General features: G+C 44.6%; 1 protein-coding gene and 1 long non-coding RNA gene across 2 annotated transcripts; one reads left to right on the plus strand and one right to left on the minus strand.

Moving 5' to 3' along the window:
- The first annotated feature begins 14,646 nt into the window (after positions 1 to 14,646).
- LOC120383534 (olfactory receptor 12-like) lies at positions 14,647 to 15,594 on the plus strand. Its single transcript, XM_039501698.1, has one exon. It carries the CDS (start codon positions 14,647 to 14,649, stop codon positions 15,592 to 15,594), a length of 948 nt encoding a protein of 315 aa, XP_039357632.1.
- A 34-nt stretch (positions 15,595 to 15,628) lies between these two features.
- On the minus strand, positions 15,629 to 17,860 carry LOC120383149. The gene is made up of 2 exons (XR_005588349.1): positions 17,803 to 17,860; positions 15,629 to 16,105 (listed from the first exon to the last, which is right to left on the minus strand). It is a non-coding gene; the product is annotated as an uncharacterized LOC120383149 (long non-coding RNA).
- Between the last annotated feature and the right edge of the window lie 662 nt (positions 17,861 to 18,522).

Consider the following 18,522-nt stretch of genomic DNA (forward strand, 5'->3'; position numbering starts at 1 on the left):
TTGGTGGCTTAACTGCATTTTCATTCCTTAATATGTTTGGATTTAAGCTTAACCTTAACTTGGATGTTCTTGGGTTTTAGCATTTAATTTTGTATAATTACAACATCCCCGCAATGCATTATACCCAAATTTACTGATGTAAAACATTATCTCTGTTTTAACACAGATTTTGTGTGGTACTTGCAAAGGGAAGATGGCAATGGAATATATAGCGGCAACAGCCAGTCTGCACTGAACAATGAAAATCAGGTTGCAGGGGACAATCCTGGCCCTTGAACACAACAAAAAGTTGGCAATGAACTATGTAATGTGGGATTACAATCAGTGTTGGCCACTGAAAGATTGATTCTACAGGAGAACTCACAATGGCAAAAATGGGTGGAAGGAGCTGAAAAAATGTCATAGCAAGACTCTCTCATCTCTACCAATTGTGGGGCAACATTAGATGAATTATTAATTATTATTTATTATTATTACATTAACAACTTTAGGCATCAAATGAGATCAGAACTCCAATGACTTGGAAAAGATAAAAAAAAATAGTGAGAGCCAGTCCCTGTCCCCTAGAGACCTTCCAAAGTAAAGTGTTTCAAAGGGAAATATGAGATTTAGGCAACCATGGGCTAGATAAACTAAAGAACTTAGGTGCTATGTTAGGCACCTAAATCCCAGAATCAGGCCCCACTGGGAATCACAAAACCCTGCTCAGCTGCCTCCAAACTCTGCGAGTGCCTCAACTCTCTTGGAACCTAATTTTTTTCAGGAAAAAGTTCCCTAGGTACCTATGATTCTTCCTCTGAACATGAGCACTGCAGCCCCATGCCAGGTATCTGGACATCTGAGCCCCACAGTGATGCAGAAAATAGCGTCTGAGTCGCTGTCCCCTGCAATCCATGGCTGCCGGGCATCCTGGATCATTAGCTCCACAGGCCTCCTGGGGACAATGCCGTGATTGGGTCCATCAGCAGCACAGGTGGGCCTCAGGGATAAAAAATTGTGAATCCCTGCATTAAGCAGTGGTGTAGGGCTTCCCTGAACAGAGATACAGTGCTTTCTGTTAAAAATCTTATTTCAAACACTGAATATTACCACCAAAGCCTGAAAAGCTTTTGACCAACACATTTTCAGTTTTTGCAGAAAATAAAATTTTCCAGACATTGTTTTGATAAAAAGTCATTTTTTGTCCAAACTGTGTTAGATGGAAAACAGTGACCAGCTCTAGTGCTGAGGTTGAAACAGAGCCTGGCAGGAGCCAAAGAGCCTAAAGGAATTAGGCACCGAACTGCCAAAGTGTGGTAATGGGAGTTGGGCACTTGACTACCTTTGCCGCTTTTGAAAAGTCCAGCCTACATTTCCAGCATAGAAAATAAATCGGCCCTGCAAAAATTAGATTTAAATAGCAGGTTAGATGGTCAGGGATGGTCTAAGTATATTTACTCCTCCCTCAGCATGGGGGAATGGACAAAATGACCTCTTGGGGTCCCTTCCATCCCTACATTTCTATAACACTATGTAAACAAAACCTTTGGAACGTTGTCATGCAAACAGGTCTCATTCCCAAAGGGTTACAGCACAGAAATGATTAAAAATTGGGATCATAGGCAAATGAATTTCAATGGGATTTGGCCATTCGACTCCCTTGAGTTCCACTGAAAATCCCATACAGACAATTACTCTCAGCCTGTTTACAAATTAGATGCAAATATCTTCCAAGAAAATTATGAACAAACGTGGAAGAACTTTTGTGTTTTAATATGGCTAAATGTCAATGTATATATCTCAGAATAAACAATGTAGGCCATGCTTACAGGCTGGGGGCCTGGGAAGTATTGACTTTGAAATTTTTTTGGGAGAACAGGGGCAGGCGGGGGCGGAAGGGGCGTAATCAGCTGAACATTAGCTCCCAGTGCAATGCTGTAGGCAATAGGACTACTGTGATCCAGGGATGCACAAACAGGGAAATCTCAAGTAGAGAGGTTATTGTCATTGGTGCAACTGCTGCTGGAATACTGTGACCAGTTCAGGTGTCCACCATTCAAGAAGGATGGTGAGAAATGGGAGAGGGTTCAAAGAAGAGCCACAAGAATGGCTAAAGCATTAGAAAACCTGCCAAGAGCTCAATCTGGTTAGCTTAACAAAGGGAAGGTTAAGTGTGACGCAGAGAAAGGTACAATGTGATCCACTGAGTGGAAGTTGAAGCTAGACAAATTCAGACTGGAAATAAGATGCGATTTTTTAACAGTGAGAGTAATTAACCATTGGAACAATTTACCAAGGGTGATGGATTTTCCATCGCTGACAATTTTTAAATCAAGACTGGATGTTTTTCTAAAAGATCTACTCTAGGATTATTGTGGGGAAGTTCTGTGGCCTGTGTTATGCCAGAGATCAGACTAGATGATCACAATGTTCCTTTCTGGCCTTGGAATATAGGTTTCTGTGAACTGCACTCCCTTTAAGTTTATCACTGCTTGCCTTTGTGATGCACTGTATCTTAAAATAGCACCTTGTAACCCCCACACTCATAATTTGTATATGATTATGATATTTTGTACAAAGGATGCCATGTAAGATATCCAATGAAAGGTCATGATATGTTGAAACTCCTAGTTCTGTCAAAATATCTGTATCATCATTGTATATGGAATTATGATATTCTGCTATATGGTTGCTATGAAATATGTTGTGTGTCTGGGAGATGCCCACAGCTAGCTATCCGGTGGCAACAAAGGAGGTGACCCACATCCAAACAGGCATTAAGCGACCATCACAAGCCATTGACTGGAAGGGTAATTGTAAATAAGAGGTTTACAATTCTGTAAGAGACAGTTGCGCAAGCACCACACAATGGGGATTGCTCAACTCTATGACTCAGTTGCGCAACCGCCCACCAGGACATGCTTAGGCCAGTATCTTCTCTGGGACATTACATGAATTAAGAGTATAAAATAAGGGACAGTGGCATCCTGAGACCACCACTCTCCTCCTCCACCTATGCTGAAGGTAACAAGAATGCTGGGAAGACAAAGACTTTGAACTGAGGAGATTGGTCCCAGACTGAGAAGGAAATTCAATCTGTGTATTAAGAACTGTAGCCTGCCTGTGACATCCAGTGGGGTGAGAAAAGCTGTATAATCCAAATCTTGCTTAGTCTAATAGAGTTTAGGATTTAGAATGTGTGTTTACTTTTTATTTTCTTAGGTAACTATCTCTGACCTTTATGCCTTATGCCTTTCTGTAGTTCAACTTATTTGAATTTTATATCTTTACCAGTGAGTTTGTCTAAAGTGCTTGGGGAATTTGCTCAGATTACAAAGGCTGGTGCATGTCCACTATCCTTGGACAAAGTGGCAAACTAATTAATGAGTTTCAAGAGAAGGTCTTGAGCAGTGTAAGATGGTGCATTTCTGGGGTGCAAGACTGGGGCCTGGGGGTATTTGCTGGTGTCTCCCTCTATATAGTTCATGAGTGGCTTAGAGAGCATTCATGCAACTTACTTGGGTGAGTCTGTACATTGATGGATGAGTGATAACAGCAGCTGAGTGATAACAGCTGCTTGTCACTAGGAAAGCATCATGAGAGACATCCCAGGCTGAAGAGTTAAGGGGGATGAAAATTTTCAGTTTTCCAGTTTTCAGATGGAAAATAAAACATTTTTTGTAGGAAGGAGAATTTGGGGGGAAATGTTTGTTTTGTCGCAAACCCATTTTTTGGCCAGTAAGTTGTTCATCCTGAAACTTAATGGTGATGCTATAAATGTCAAAGACATTAACTATTTTCCTGCTGATCAAATGAGGCAAGCAAGAAGAGGGCAGTCTCTTGTGAGTGACATTTTAGTTTGAATTGTGAATGGGTGGAGCTTAGGTTGTGGTCAGAGCAAGGAAGATTAACACCACTTTCTCTTTTGCAATATGGACTGGGGATGTTCAAACAAAATAACTTTGCAAGCAGGGGTGGCTCCAGGTACCAGCGCAGCAAGCACGTGCCTGGGGTGTCAAGCCGCGGGGGGCAGCGTGCTGGTAGCCCTGAGGGTGGCAGTCAGGCAGTCAGGCTGCTTTTGGCGGCATGCCTGCCGGAGGTCCACCAGTCCCGCGGCTTTGGCGGAAATTCGGCTGGGATGCCGATGACGCGGCACCGGCAGACATCCCGCAGGCATGCCGCTGAATCCACATGACCAGCGGATCACACGCAGGTGCGCTGCCAAATCCGCATGACCAGCGGACTGCCAGCAGATGCGCTGCTGAATCCGCGTGACCAGCGGACCGCCAACAGGCGCACTGCCGAAAGGCACCTGCCTACTGTGCTTGGGGCGGCAAAAAACAGAGCCGCCCCTGTTTGCAAGGGGTGCCTAGATGTTCTTGAACCAGCCCTTCCAAAGCATCCCCACCATGCTCCTCTGCTAATATGGGAAGATGGGTAGAAAACACAATTCATCTCATAGTTCAATGATTTCCTCAGAGCTAAGGGTAACATTCAGAAATTCTCAAAACCACACTCTATATTGGCCTTCTTTATGAGTTTGTTGCCCTATAAAGTTCTCAAGTCAGACCCCCTGCTGGCATAAATCAATGTAGCTCTGTTGGAGTCAGTGGGACAGACCCCCAGCTGATATAAATCAGCATTGCTCTATCAGAGTCAATGGGGCCAGATCTCCAGCTGGTGTAAATCTGCACGTCTCTTTGGAATCAATGGGATCAAATGCCCAGCATTGCCCCACTGGAGTCAATGGGGACAGATCCCCATCTGGTGTAAATCAGCAATAGTGACATTGATGCCTTATTCTTGGAAGAGGCATTGCTTCTGCTTTGAAATGAAACTCTTCTTCCCCTGAATCATACTTGGTTGGACAAGCTGGTTTTTCATTTGTTGAGCTGGGGCCCTACTGAATTTCAGTGAAAGTCAGGTGCCCAACTCCTTTATGTTCCTTTGAGAGTCCCAGCCTGAGTAACTGAAAACACCATTATTGTATAGGACTTAATCCTACAAGGTGCTGGGAATTGCCTTTAAAGGCTCCCAACTCCCTCTGAGAACTCTTAAGTTACTGAGATTTAAGGAGATTTCCTATAGGAGTTAGGTGTCCAGTTCCCATTGAATTTCCAAGGGAATCAGGTGCCTAACTCCCTCAGCCTCCTTTGAGAATCCCAGCCTCACTACCATGCAGGATCAGGTCCTGGTGAGTGAAGATGGTACATCATGCAAGTCACATGGCTGTGATACATTATGGAAAATGAAGTCCAGTTGGGGACCTGCTCACAGAGGATAACTGGGATATGAGGCACCTAAACTATAACTCCCACAAGGCACAGCGGTGGCATTTCAGAATTAAAAGACCTCAATTTTTGGATGAAACATTTCACTTTTTGGCTGCAATATTTCACTTGTCAAGAGAAAATCAAAAAAATTATGTTTTCAGGTGTTCAGTTTTTTCAAGAGAAATTTTGTACAGAAAGGAAACACTTTGCTGAAAGTTTTTATTTACTTGAAAAATCCTATTTTCTCTTCAAAAGAAGTTTCAGCAGAAAATTTTTGACCATCCACACATATAACATAAGGAATTAGCCAGAGCCGGCCAACTTTCCCAAGCGCAAGAAATAGCAAAATAATAAAACAGAAAACAAGTTTAAACGGGGAATAAGTGAAATCCACTTCATCTCAGTACATCCTTAACTGAGAATGTTATACAAGTCAATGGCTTATCGAGATGGTAAGAAATATGTTGGTAGGTGGGAATAGCACCTGAACTGAACCAAACTAGTGTATTTAGGAGCTATATACCAACATGTTTTAGAGCACAAGGCGATTAGCAAATGATGGACAGAAATATTTTTTTCCTTTCTGATATATAGCAGAGATGGAAGGGACGCCTTAAAGCTTAAAGGTCACACCTTCAGCTGGTATACTAGACTGAACTCCCATCCATAGACCTGCTCTGCTCCAGAATAGGGTGGTGTGCACCCCCACTGTGAGCCTACTGGACTCTATTCAGTTAATTGAAAAAAAACCGCTTCTTCTTCCCCATCATACTCCAGAGAGCCTCTTTCACGTCCTTGTTCCTGAAGCTATAGATGAGAGGGTTTAGCATGGGGATCACCAGGGTATAGAATATGGACACCATTTTGCTCTGGTTGGGAACGGATATAATGACTGGCTGGGCATAGATGAAGAAGGTTGTCCCATAGAACAGACTCATGGCCATGTGGGAGGCACAGGTGAAGGTGGTTTTATACCTACCTACTGCAGAGCAGGTCTTGAGAATGGTGGAGGGGATGAAGGCATAGGAGGTGACACCACAGTGAAAGCTATGATGACATTGCAGAGGGCGAACACCATGACCTCATTGATGTGTGACATATCATCCCTTTTTGTGTCACAATGTAACATTTTGCTTTTCAGTTTTTTTAACTTTTCCTCCCCCTTTCTCCTTTCCTTTCTTTTGTTCAGTGGCAAAAATGGAAAATGAAGCAAAGGCGGGGGGAGAGGGGAAAGTAAGGAAAAAGAGAGGAAACCAAAAAATGAAGAACTGAAAATAAAATTTTCAACACACATTTTTTGTGAAAAATGGTGAATTAATGAAAAAAGTGCTTTCTGATACTTGTACAGTATTTCACATTCTCAGGAGTTTTCATGAAAAAAATATTTACCGGTTTTCGATTAGTTCAAATGAGCATGTGAGGCCTTATTTATCACTTAGTTTAAAGGGGGTTGGATTGAAATATAGAGTTGGCCAGTGGAGTTGCAGCCTAGATTTCCATAGAAGTTCTCAATTTACACCATCCGAGTATCGGGCCCCAAACTGGAACAAAACCAAAATCTCAAAATTTCCCACAAAGCAATTTTTTGAATAAAAACCTCTTTTTGGGTCAATAAAAATATTCCATTAGGATAAAAATCTGCATTTTTTAAATTTTATATTGTATTTGCTAAAATACAATAAATTTTGAAACACAACATCACATTCCAATAAGGTTGAAATGGAGCTTTTGTTGAAATGCTTAGCAAATCTTGTCACAAAAATTCATTTCCTTTTTTTCAAGAAAATTTTGAAGAAATAGACACTTTCCCATGGAAAGTTTCAATTTGAACAAAACAGCATTTTATTTGAAGAAAAAATTGTTCCATGCGTAAATTTTAGATCAGATCTACTCTAAGTGCTTATCTAGCTCTCATCACTGCAGTATCTGAGTGCTTCACAGTCCTCAATAGATTTGGGGACAGATTTTTAGACCAAGTGGGATTTACAAATGTGCCTCACTTCCACTGATTTCAATGGAAATAAGGCACCTAAGTGCTTGTAAAACCAGGATATGGGGCTTCCAGGCCCCCAGAATGTCCCATTTTGCTGCCTGGCAGGTTGCTGGGCCTTTGAGCAGTTTGTGAAGAGGTGGAAACATTTTGAAAAGTCAAAAACAAATATTCTAAACAAAATTTGGGAATTTCTGGTCTGTGGGAAATTAATTTTTTTTCTTCAATATAATTTTTTTGTTTTTGAAATTTCAGAATTTCCCACAGAACGGGAATTTGAGTTTCCAGCCAGTTCCACTACTGACAGAACAAATTCAGCAGTGTGCATTCATACTTGGCCAGTTGTGCTGGTGCATTGTGTCCACATAGGATCAGGTATTATTGGCCAAAGATGTGTTCCCATCTGGGTAGGGTTAGGTATCCCTGTAGACGTGCGGACTCACCCCTGCAGCACCTCCTGCTGGTCTGTTCTAGGAATTAGCTCGTTCCAGCTCCAGAGCGCCCTCTGCAGGCCACTGATCCGCCTGTCCTCTGGCCCCCAGGTCCCTCCCTGGACGCGGTGCCCTTTTACATGGGGTGCTGCCCCCTGGCAGTAACCACTTTCTCTTTGGGTTTCCCCCTCCCAGGGGAACCTCCACCCTCTATCCCCACCTCGCCTCAGTATATGGCTACTGCCAGTCATATTGTCTAGCCCCCGTGCCCTGGGGCAGACTGCATTATCAGCCTACTCATCACTGGCAAGGTTGGGTTTGGACCTGCTGCCTTGTCCTATCCCTGGGATTCTCTCTGCACCCCAGCACCTGTTGGCCTTATGCTAGGCCGCAGCCTGGGGCTTTCCAGGCTGGAGCTCCCCGGCTCCTCTGCCTTTCCCCAGCCCTGCTCCACTCAGGTACCTTGTCTCTAGCTCCCTGCAGCCAGGCCCTTCTCCCTCTACAGGCAGAGGGAGATTGTTTGGGCTTCTGGCTCACAGCCTCTTATATGTACCAGCTGTGGCCTGATTGGGGCGTGGCCCAGCTGTGGCTGCTTCCCCAGTCAGCCCAGCTTTTAGAGCTGCAGCTGTCTCCAGGGCTGCTTTAAGCACCGAAGGGCAGGTGTGGGTAACCACCCCACTACAATCCCATTGTCTTTTTCCCCACCTTCTAGCATGCTATCTTGGGGGACATTTTCACTATGCATTGTGGGATACACTCACACCTCTCAGGGAAATGTTAAACTGATAAGTACAGGTAGTCACACCCAACATCCGACTCTCAGGCCTGGTCTACACTAGGCGTTTAAATCGGTTTTAGGAGCGTAAAACCGATTTAACGCCACACCCGTCCACACTGAGAGGCCCTTTATATCGGTATAAAGGGCTCTTTAAACCGGTTTCTGTACTCCTCCCTAACGAGAGGAGTAGCACTAATATCGGTATTACCATATCAGATTAGGGTTAGTGTGGCCGCAGATCGACGGTATTGGCCTCCGGGCAGTATCCCACAGTGCACCACTGACCGCTCTGGACAGCAATCTGAACTCGGATGCAGTGGCCAGGTAGACAGGAAAAGCCCCGCGAACTTTTGAATATTTCCTGTTTGCCCAGCGTGCAGCTCCGATCAGCACGTGTGGTGATGCAGTTAAAAATCAAAATAAAGAAAGAGCTCCCGCATGGACCATGCAGATGTGATCGCTGTAAGGGCAGGCAAATATGTTCTATCAGCGCTCCGTTACAGAAGACGAAATTCAAAATCATATTTAAAAAATCTCCAGACAGACGCCATAGCAGGGGCTCAGCGCACTGCTGCGTGACAAGCATAATGGAAAGCCAAAGAAACAAATGGACGATCATGGACTGGAGGACTCAAGCTATCTCACAGTTCCTGCAGTCTCCGAAAAGTATTTGCATTCTTGGCTGAGCTCCAAATGCTTCTAGGGTCAAACACAATGTTCGCGGTGGGTCAGGGCATAGCTTGGCAATTTATGCACCCCCCCATCCACCCCCAGAAGTGAAAGGGAAAACAATCCTCTCTTGACTCTTTAACATGTCACCCTATCTTTACTGAATGCTGCAGATAGATGCGATGCTGCAGCACTCAACACCAACATCCTTGCTCCCCCCCCCGCCATGGGTGGCTGATGGTGCAATATGACTGGTACCCATCCTCATCATCAGCCTATTGGCACATGGGGCAGTGCAAAAGGACTGGTAACCATGATCATCTTATTACCAATTTATGGTATGGTAGATGGTGCAGTATGGCTAGTAACCATCTCTGCTGTCATGCAAAAGCAAAAGCATGCTTCTGTGTAGCACTGCTGAATCGCCTCTGTGAGCGGCATCTAGTACACATATGGTGATAGTAACAAAAGGCAAAACAGGCTCCATGATTGCTATGCTATGGCATCTGCCAGGGCAATCCAGGAAAAAAAGGCGCGAAATGCTTGTCTGCCGTTGCTTTCCCAGAGGAAGGAGTGACTGACGACATTTACCCAGAACCACCCGCGACAATGATTTTTGCCCCATCAGGCACTGGGATCTCAACCCGGAAATTCCAAGGGGCGGGGGAGGCTGTGGAACTATGGGATAGCTATGGAATAGCTACCCACAGTGCAACGCTCCAGAAATCGATGCTAGCCTCGGACCGTGGACACACACCACCGATTTAATGTGTTTAGTGTGGCCGCGCACACTCGATTTTATACAATCTGTTTTGCTAAACCGGTTTATATAAATTCAGAATAATCCCGTAGTGTAGACGTACTCCCAGAGTTAAATTAATCATTTCAGGGAGTAGACAAAAATAGCATTTGACTGCTAGCCCAATCAGATCTAATCAGTCTAATTTCAAACACACTCAGAGAACTTTCCAGGGTCTGGCTACAGACTGAGGGTCTGATCTGCCTCTCACTTACCCTGATGTAAATCAGGAGTAACTCCACTGGAGTCAATGGAGCTGATTCTAACCATTATGTCAATCAGAAAACCACCCCCTTCCACTCCCAATATAGGTTACAATGCCTTATCTGTTCCATATATAAAAGAAAGACATATGTTTAAAGTATAACTCCTTACTTTAAGAAATCCTGTTGGATTTCTTAGGGGGAAAATAAGAGCCACTTCTAATACATATCTCCTTATTTGGAAATATACACTCAGCAATGTTCAATTATACAGTGCTGAGGCTGCTGGGTTTTCAGATGACTTCTCCAAAATGGAGATATCTTCCCCCACTATCCTGATTTTGATTACAATGTCTGAATCTCTCTCTGTTGGTTGAAATGCCAAGTAATTCTAGGGGGAGTGCTCTATTCTGATTTGTCTTGAGGCCCCTGGGTGGAGTTATGGGAGGGAGAGAAAAAGCCATGGAACTTTAAGAAGCCTTGTCAGAGACGAGTCATCAGTTTATGCTATTGTATCTTTATCTCCAGAAGTCACGGGACTGGATGAAAAGGCATTTCTTCATCTCCTGTGCTGGGGTGAAGGAACCCAACGGCATCCTCAACTTCAAATAATTTTCACAGACTGGTGAGTCACCATTCTCCTGCCGGCTAGTGAAAGAGGCAGCAGAGCCAAGACAATCACCATCAAGGGCAAATAATATTGAAGAAGTGCCATAAGAGACACAAAGTTCAAAGGACTTTCTTAAGTATGCAGTCTTTATCCTTTTAGTTTTCCATTTTTGCCAGCAGGGATATATGCAATTAAGCACGCTAATAAGCATTTTGTAACAGCAAAGTATTGGGCGGAAGCAGTATGTGTGTGAATGTGTTTCAGTGTGTCTGGTTGAATCTCCTACACAAGTAATTTATCAGATTTTAAAATCAGAATTAAGTTAAATAATGTTATGCCTTAAGGAGACCACACAGATTTGTAGATTCATAGATTTGTTCTGCTGTCCAGAAGAAGGTGAGAGGCAGATCAGTTGAAAGTCCCTGGGTGAAGATAAAAGGGTGAAAATACAGGGGTGATGTCATGGTAGGGGTCTGCTATAGATCATGAAATCAGGAAGAGGAGATGGATGTGGACTCTCTAGAACAAATAACAAAAATATCCAAAACATAAGACCTGATAATAATCTTTATTGGAGACTTTAACTACCAAGACATCCTTTGGAAAAGTAACATGACAAAACACAAAATAGTCAACATGTTCTTGGAATGTTTGGATAGCGGCAAAACTGTAGAAATTATATTTCTTGAATGTTCCATTGTCCTAAGCAAAGTATGGAAATGTGGTCTAGATGAAATTACTATAAGTTGGGTACAATACTGAAAGACTGTACTCAAAGAGTAGCTACCGGTGGTTTGCTGTCAAAATGGGGAAACATATCTAGTGGGATCCTGAAGAGGTCTGTCCTCGGTTTGGTATTATTCAGTAAAGAAAAGTACAAAGTACTATACTACAGAGGAAAAAAATCAATTGCACAATTACAAAATTGATCAAAGGTTTAGAAAACCTGGCCTATGAGGAAAGGTTAAAAAACCCAGGCATGTTCAGTCTTGAGAAAAGAAGCCTGAGGGTGGGGGACCTAATAACCATCTTCAAATATATTAAGGGCTATTATAAAGAAGACAGAGATAAATTGTTCTCCATGTCCATTGAGGACAGGAAAAGAAGAAATGAGCTTAATCTGCAGTAAGGGAGATTTAGGTTAGATATTAGGAAAAACTTCTAATTATAAGGCTAGTTAAGCACTGGAATAGGCTTTGAAGGGAGCTTGTGGAATCTCTGTCATTGGAGGTTTTTTGAAGAACAGGTTAGGCAAATACCTCTCAGGTATGGTCTACGTATACTTGGTCCTTTCTCTGTGTAGGGGAATGGACTAAATGATCTTTTGAGGTCCCTTCCAGCCCTACATTTCAATGCTTCTATGATCATCTCCTGATCTCTGTTTTGAAACGCTAAACTGATTGAGCTCTTTAATTCTCTCACTGTAAGGTATTTTCTCTGCCACTCAAATAATTTGTGGTTATTTTCTGCACCGACTCCAATTTTTGTACATAAATTGAGGGCAACTGTATATTCATGAGCTCCAATTGTGGTGATGTGTCTAAAAAAGCTAATATCTTCTACTATCAGGCATTTATAGACCATGATCAAATCATGTCTAAACCATCTCTTGAATAATTTAAATAGATTGATCTCCTTTGTTATTTCACTGTAAAACCTCAACTCATTTCTGTATCTCTTCTCTGCACCCTTTTCATTTTCTCAATGTCATTTTAGAAGTGTGCACACCAAAATTGGACAGTTCGTCTCTACCATGCAATATACAAAGGTAATCAACCTCTTGATTCAGAGATAGGTCACCTCAAATGGCTATCTACTGCTCTCCCAACAGTGAATGCATTAATACAACAAACCTCTTTCGGGAGTGGAAGAGCAGGCTGGGCTGGGAGGGCTTAAGATAGTGCTGAAATGGAGGAATGAGAGAATTCAAGAAGACCATTGAAAGATTTCCCTCCAAAAATTAACCTGCAGTACTCAGCAGAGTCTGATAATTGCTAATTGAGTCAGTTCAATAGGAGATGCATATCACTGAAAATCCCAACTTCAATAATCTAACATGAGGCAGAACTAACACTTCACTGGAATCAGAGAAACACAGACATCTCTGCATCTTCAGAGGATTCCCTGAACATCTTCAGGTGTTGCCCTAGAGTCCAGTCATGAGATCTCAGCTGTCTTTCATCTGACAGAAGAGAAGGGGGGATAGCTCAGTGGTTTGAGCATTGGCCTGCTAAACCCAGGATTGTAAATTCAATACTTGAGGAGGCTACTTAGGGATCTGGGGCAAAAACTGGTCCTGCTAGTGAAGGCAGGGGGCTGGACTCAATGACTTTTCAAGGTCCCTTCCAGTTCTAGAAGATTGGTATAACTTCAATTATTACCTATCACATCTATAGTGATAGTTTGTGAATTCCCTTACAACAACTTTGACCAACTTGTTTTAAAAAACTTCCAATGACAGGAATTCCACAGAGGAGAGGTTGGATGGGGCAGCAGGGGGTAGACAGGGATCAGGGAAGGGGGGTGGGTGGGGCAGAGGTCCCAGGGGGGCATCGAAGAACGCGGGGGGTTGGATTGGGTAGGAGGCCCGGCGGGTGGGGGGGGGCGGCTACAACCCCCTCTTGGGGTGAGGAGGAGGGAACCTGTTGTTAATATTTTGGCAGCTCATCACTGGCCACATAATATTGATGGGTCATAGTTATCCTGTGACTGACAAGTACACCCAGGTCTTTCTCCTACTCTGTCACTTCCAAGTGATATGTCCACAGTTTATAGCAAAAATCCTGTTGTTAGTCCCTAAGTGCATGACTGTGCACTTTATGCTATTAAATTTCATCCCCATTTCTATTACGCCAGTTTTCAAGGTCATCCAATCTTCTTATATGATATTGATGTCAAAGTCTCATTCTCCCACCCTTTTATAAATCAATGGGATCACACATGAATGCATAGAGTCTGCAATTGTCCAACTTGGCCAAAGAGATGTGCTTTGTATTACAACTGTAAGGAATAGCGGGTTAATTTAGCTGCTAGTCTAGAAAAGATGCCTTCCAAAAGAACAACTCAAATTTTATGAGGAATTTGTTTAACTTGGATTACGAGGGCCTTATCTGCTTACAGTCAAGTCAAAGGCAGCTTTGCCATCAAATTCAATCTAGTATGAGATTTTCAATAGAACTTCAGTGAATTAAGGACACAAATATTATAAAAAGTCAATGGGGAGTTGGGTGGCTCATTTTGAAAATCACTTTAGGTACTTTATCCCTTGCCATGGTAGCATTTGAGCAATTCCAAAATATTAGTGATTTTATTATCACAACATCCTCTGAGTTCTGGAAATAATATTATCTTCATTTTCAGAACTGGGAACTAAGGGACAGGAATATCAAAGCTGAGAGTTTTCACAAGAGCTTAATGGTTAGACCCCTGATTTTTAAAGATATTTAGGATCAATTTACAGTATTTAGGCATTTAGGATTAAAGGTATTGATCAGAATGGCCCCTTCTGGTCTTGGAATCTAGGAGCCTAGTGAGATTGTGCAAAAGCAACTAGATGTCTAACACTCATTGAAATCAATGAGATTTTGGTGCCTTGGTGCTTTTGAAAATTCCACTAGGCACAGAAATACCTTCAAAAATCTGGTCCTAGGTGACTAAATCCTACTGAAATGTAATGGAGTTGAGTGCCCAATTCCCTTTGGCTGCTTTGGAAATCCCAGCCCAAGTGACTGGGCCAAGGCCTCACAGGGAGTCTGTGGCAGAGCTGGAAAATGAACATTGATCTGCTGAGTCTCAGACCAGGGTCTAGTCCACATGACCATTCTCCCTATTTTCATGAAGCCCGTCATTGTATCTTCTTCATTTGCCTCTTCTTTAATCCTTATCTCACACCTTTTCCAAAGGATTTAACAGCCATGGCGCCAGTGAGAGAGTGGAACCGCACAGCAGTCATGGAATTCATCCTGCTAGGGTTTGGAAACGGTCCAGGATGCCAGATGATCCCCTCCGTCTTGTTTGTGGTGATTTACACAGTAACCGTGCTGGGAAACACCATCCTGGTCTTCATCATTAGAGTCAGCTCTCGCCTTCACACCCCCATGTACTTCTTCCTCATGAACTTGTCACTCTTAGACCTCTGCTTCACTTCCACCATCGCCCCCAAAGCCATGGCAAGCTTCCTATCAGGGAGCAAAGCCATTTCCTATAACGGATGTGCCACCCAATTCTTCCTCTTCGGTCTCTTCCTCACCACCGAAGGGTTCCTCCTGGCAGCGATGGCATATGATCGATACATCGCTATCTGCAACCCGCTCCTGTATCCCATCACCATGTCCAAGTGGGTTTGCATTCAGATGGTGGTAGGGTCATATATCTGTGGCTGTGTGAATGCCATGGTGCAAACAGGCTTCACCTTTACGCTGCACTATTGTGGGCATAACGAGATTGATCATTTCTTCTGTGATGGCCCTCCCTTGATCAGTCTCTCCTGCAGTGATACGTACCTTAATAATCTTGTGATGTTTACCTTAAGTGGCCTCATCATAGCGAGCACTGCCCTGATTGTGCTCATCTCCTACATCTACATCATCTCCACCGTCCTCCGGATTCGCTCTGCTGAGGGCAGACACAGAGCCTTCTCCACCTGCACCTCCCACATGTTGGTTGTGACTTTATTTTATGGGACCACTGCTTTCATGTACACCCAGCCCACTTGGTTATCTTCTCTTTACCCAAGGAAAGCAGTATCTGTGTTTTACACCTTTGTCATCCCCATGTTGAATCCCTTCATCTACAGCCTTAGGAACAAGGACGTTAAAGAAGCTTTGAGAAGGACTATGGGCCACAAATCCTTGACAAAATGAACCTTGCATTTCGACAGAGAGACAGAACACAGCGTGTCAGCATTCTTTTTAATTTGCACAAAAAACTGGAGCAACAAGAAAAAACTACAAAATTATGCCACACCGTTTGATTGTGTTTTTTTCTTATTTCTTATCAGGCTATAAACCAATGAGTTTTTGAGACATGTGGGTGGACATCTAGTACAACTCATCTGTATGTCCATCTCTTTCTCTCTGACTGTCACTATCACTTCTCTCTCTAGTTAACACTCTAATCACACTTGTGCATGTCGGTGGCTCAGGAGATCATTCAGACATGGAGACTAACAGAATTCTAAAATGTCTTTATCATTTGTAGAGACCTTCGTGCTTCAGGACATGAGCCAAGCACTGACTGCCTGGGCTAGGATGAAATTTTCTTCATGGTTTAGCCTATAATTTTCCTTTCTCTGAAGCAGCTGATACTGGATACCACTGGAGAAGGGTGCCTGGACTAGAAGAAGCACAGGGCTGATGCTGCATGGCAATTTCTCTGTCAAGTGACAATATAGCATGTTAAAAACAATAAAGTATTTCCATAGACTTCACATCTTTGTGTATGTTTTTGCATTCCTATATCTGTAGAATAGGTAAGAGCCATCTCCAAATCCTGGGGGAGCTGAAATTAGTGTGCTCTACAAAAGGATTTAGGAATCTAACTGCTATTTTAGGTGCCTAAATCCAACATTTCGGCACCATTGAGCTCCACAAAACCCCTGTCGCTTAACCCTGTAGGCCTTTAAAATCCCTAGGTGCCTGACTTTCCAACATCCAAGTCCTCAAGACACTTTAGTTTCTGCCAGTCAGCATGTGCACAGACACATTAGTCTAAGTGTCTGGGTGCCTATCTGATCCCTAAGCCCCAATGGGGTCCTCAGAGCAGGTGTTGCACCACCTGCCTAGCCCGTCGTGATTGATCTGGTAGGTGGTCTCAGAGCACACCTAAACAGACACAAAATGATGGGGGTGGGGGCAGGTGAGGCCTCCCTTATCACTTTTATCTCATGGGTTGACACACTCACTTGGGATGTAGGAAACCTGAGTTTAGTTCCTCTCCCTGTGTGATGTGCGGTTGGTATTTGGACTTGGATTTCTAGCCTCCTAGGTGAGTGCCCTAACTCTGGGCTATGCGATATCATAGGCTGAATGTCTCTCAATCTCTCCTGTAGAAGCTGTTTTATTTTGTATGAAATAATTAAGTATACACTGAGCAACAAAGGGAGTGAGAATGAGTTTATTGTGCAGTGGTTTGGGCATCCAAGAGAAAGACGCTGTTGGGCAAACCCTTCCCCTCATCAGGCAGAAGGAGGAACTGAACTGGATTCATCCACATCCTTGGTCACTACACTAACCACTTGACTGAAGGTTGAAAGGGAGGCCTCCCCAACCCACCCCCTGGTATTCATAAAACCCCCACTCAGCTGATGAATCCTTTAGGACCCTAAACTCTCCCAGTGCCTAAATTCTCAGTGTAAATATTCCCTAGATGTCTATGTTTCTGCCTCTGGGCATGCGCACTGCAGCCTCACTTGGTGATCCGGACCCCTATTGTCCACTTGAGCAATTCCCATACTGGGAGAATGTGGGTGTTCCTCTGCCTATCTCACTTGCAGGGCCTGATCTGGTAGGATGTGCTCAGAGCAGGCCTAGATCCACATAAAAAAGCAGGGGAGGGGTAGGACATCCGTGTAAATGTCCGCTGTTGGGGTTCGCCCCTCTCTGGGGTGGCTGGGAACCAGGTCGCCTCACTACATGAGTCCAGTGCACTGGTGAATTAGCCTGGTTGGGGAGCAAACCACAGTTCAGGGCTCAGACCCTCAGGAAGGGGCTGAGCAAACAGTTCAGTAGTTTAAGCCCAGGCCCTAGGTCAGGGCGGGGCAGCAAACAAGAGTTCAGGGCTCAGACCCTCAGGCAGGGGCTGAGCAAACAGTTCCGTAATTTAAGCCCAGGCTCCTGGGCCTGAGCGTCGGGGTGAGGGGGAGACTGCCATCCGTGAGTGGGGTGACAAGGGGGACGCAGGCCTGCCCACTCCTCTGCGTCCCAGCCCGGGGCCCTAACAGCAGCAGGCAGCCTGCTGCTGTGTCAGTGGGGATCCTGGCCACAACACACTGACATTGGCTCTGGGTGTGCTGCAGACAGACTAGGGTCGTCTGCCTCCGGGCTACTTCCGACCTCCCCCTCTACCGGTACCTCTGTCTTGGCGGCGTCTTCCACAGTGTCCCACACCACGGTCTCCTCAGGATGCTGAGCGAGAGGTAAACTGGGCAGCTCCTTGGGGTCCCTTTGTACCGGCCGGCCTAGGGGCTCTTCCAGCGCCTGGTCAGCGTCCAGGCTCCGCAGGTACGACCAGGCCTCGGGTCGGTCGCAGGCGGCGGGAGCCCCCCAGCGGGAGCTAGGGCACCAGCGTCTGGCCACTCCGGAGGCCAGGCCGCTTCTGAGTCCTGGGGCTGGGCTTTTAAACTTCCTGCCCTGCGCTTTGACCTCTGGGGGGCGGGCACAGGCTTCTGCGGCTCTGCCCACTTTGGTGACCATAAGGGCTTGTCCCTCTCTGGGGCGGCTGGGAGCCAGGCCGCCTCACTACACTCCCTTATAACCTTTAGCCTAGTGGTTAGGACACCTTTGTTCTAGCCCCATGTCCCCCTGAGGGGGAGAAAGAAGCTGAACAGGAATCTACTCTCTCTCAGGTGAGGGCCCAAACCACTGAGCTGTCAAGTATTCAGATGTGGAACTCCCTCAATTTCTCCTGTTGAAGCCATTCAACTTTGGAGGAATAGAAAGAATTATAGGCAGTGAGGCGGGGGGCACAGAGAAAGACTGCATGAGACTTACTCTATGTCATGGTGGTTAGAGCCCTTGCCCTGAATGTAGAAGACCTTGGATCTGGTCCCCCACCTCCAGTGATACTTTAAT

This window comes from Mauremys reevesii, linkage group 15, assembly GCF_016161935.1.
Source record: "Mauremys reevesii isolate NIE-2019 linkage group 15, ASM1616193v1, whole genome shotgun sequence".
Taxonomy (NCBI): Eukaryota; Metazoa; Chordata; order Testudines; family Geoemydidae; genus Mauremys; species Mauremys reevesii.

Bases quoted from the DNA above. Each gene is read 5' to 3' on its own strand.
- LOC120383534 (XM_039501698.1), top strand. From the start codon at position 14,647: ATGGCGCCAGTGAGAGAGTGGAACCGCACAGCAGTCATGGAATTCATC.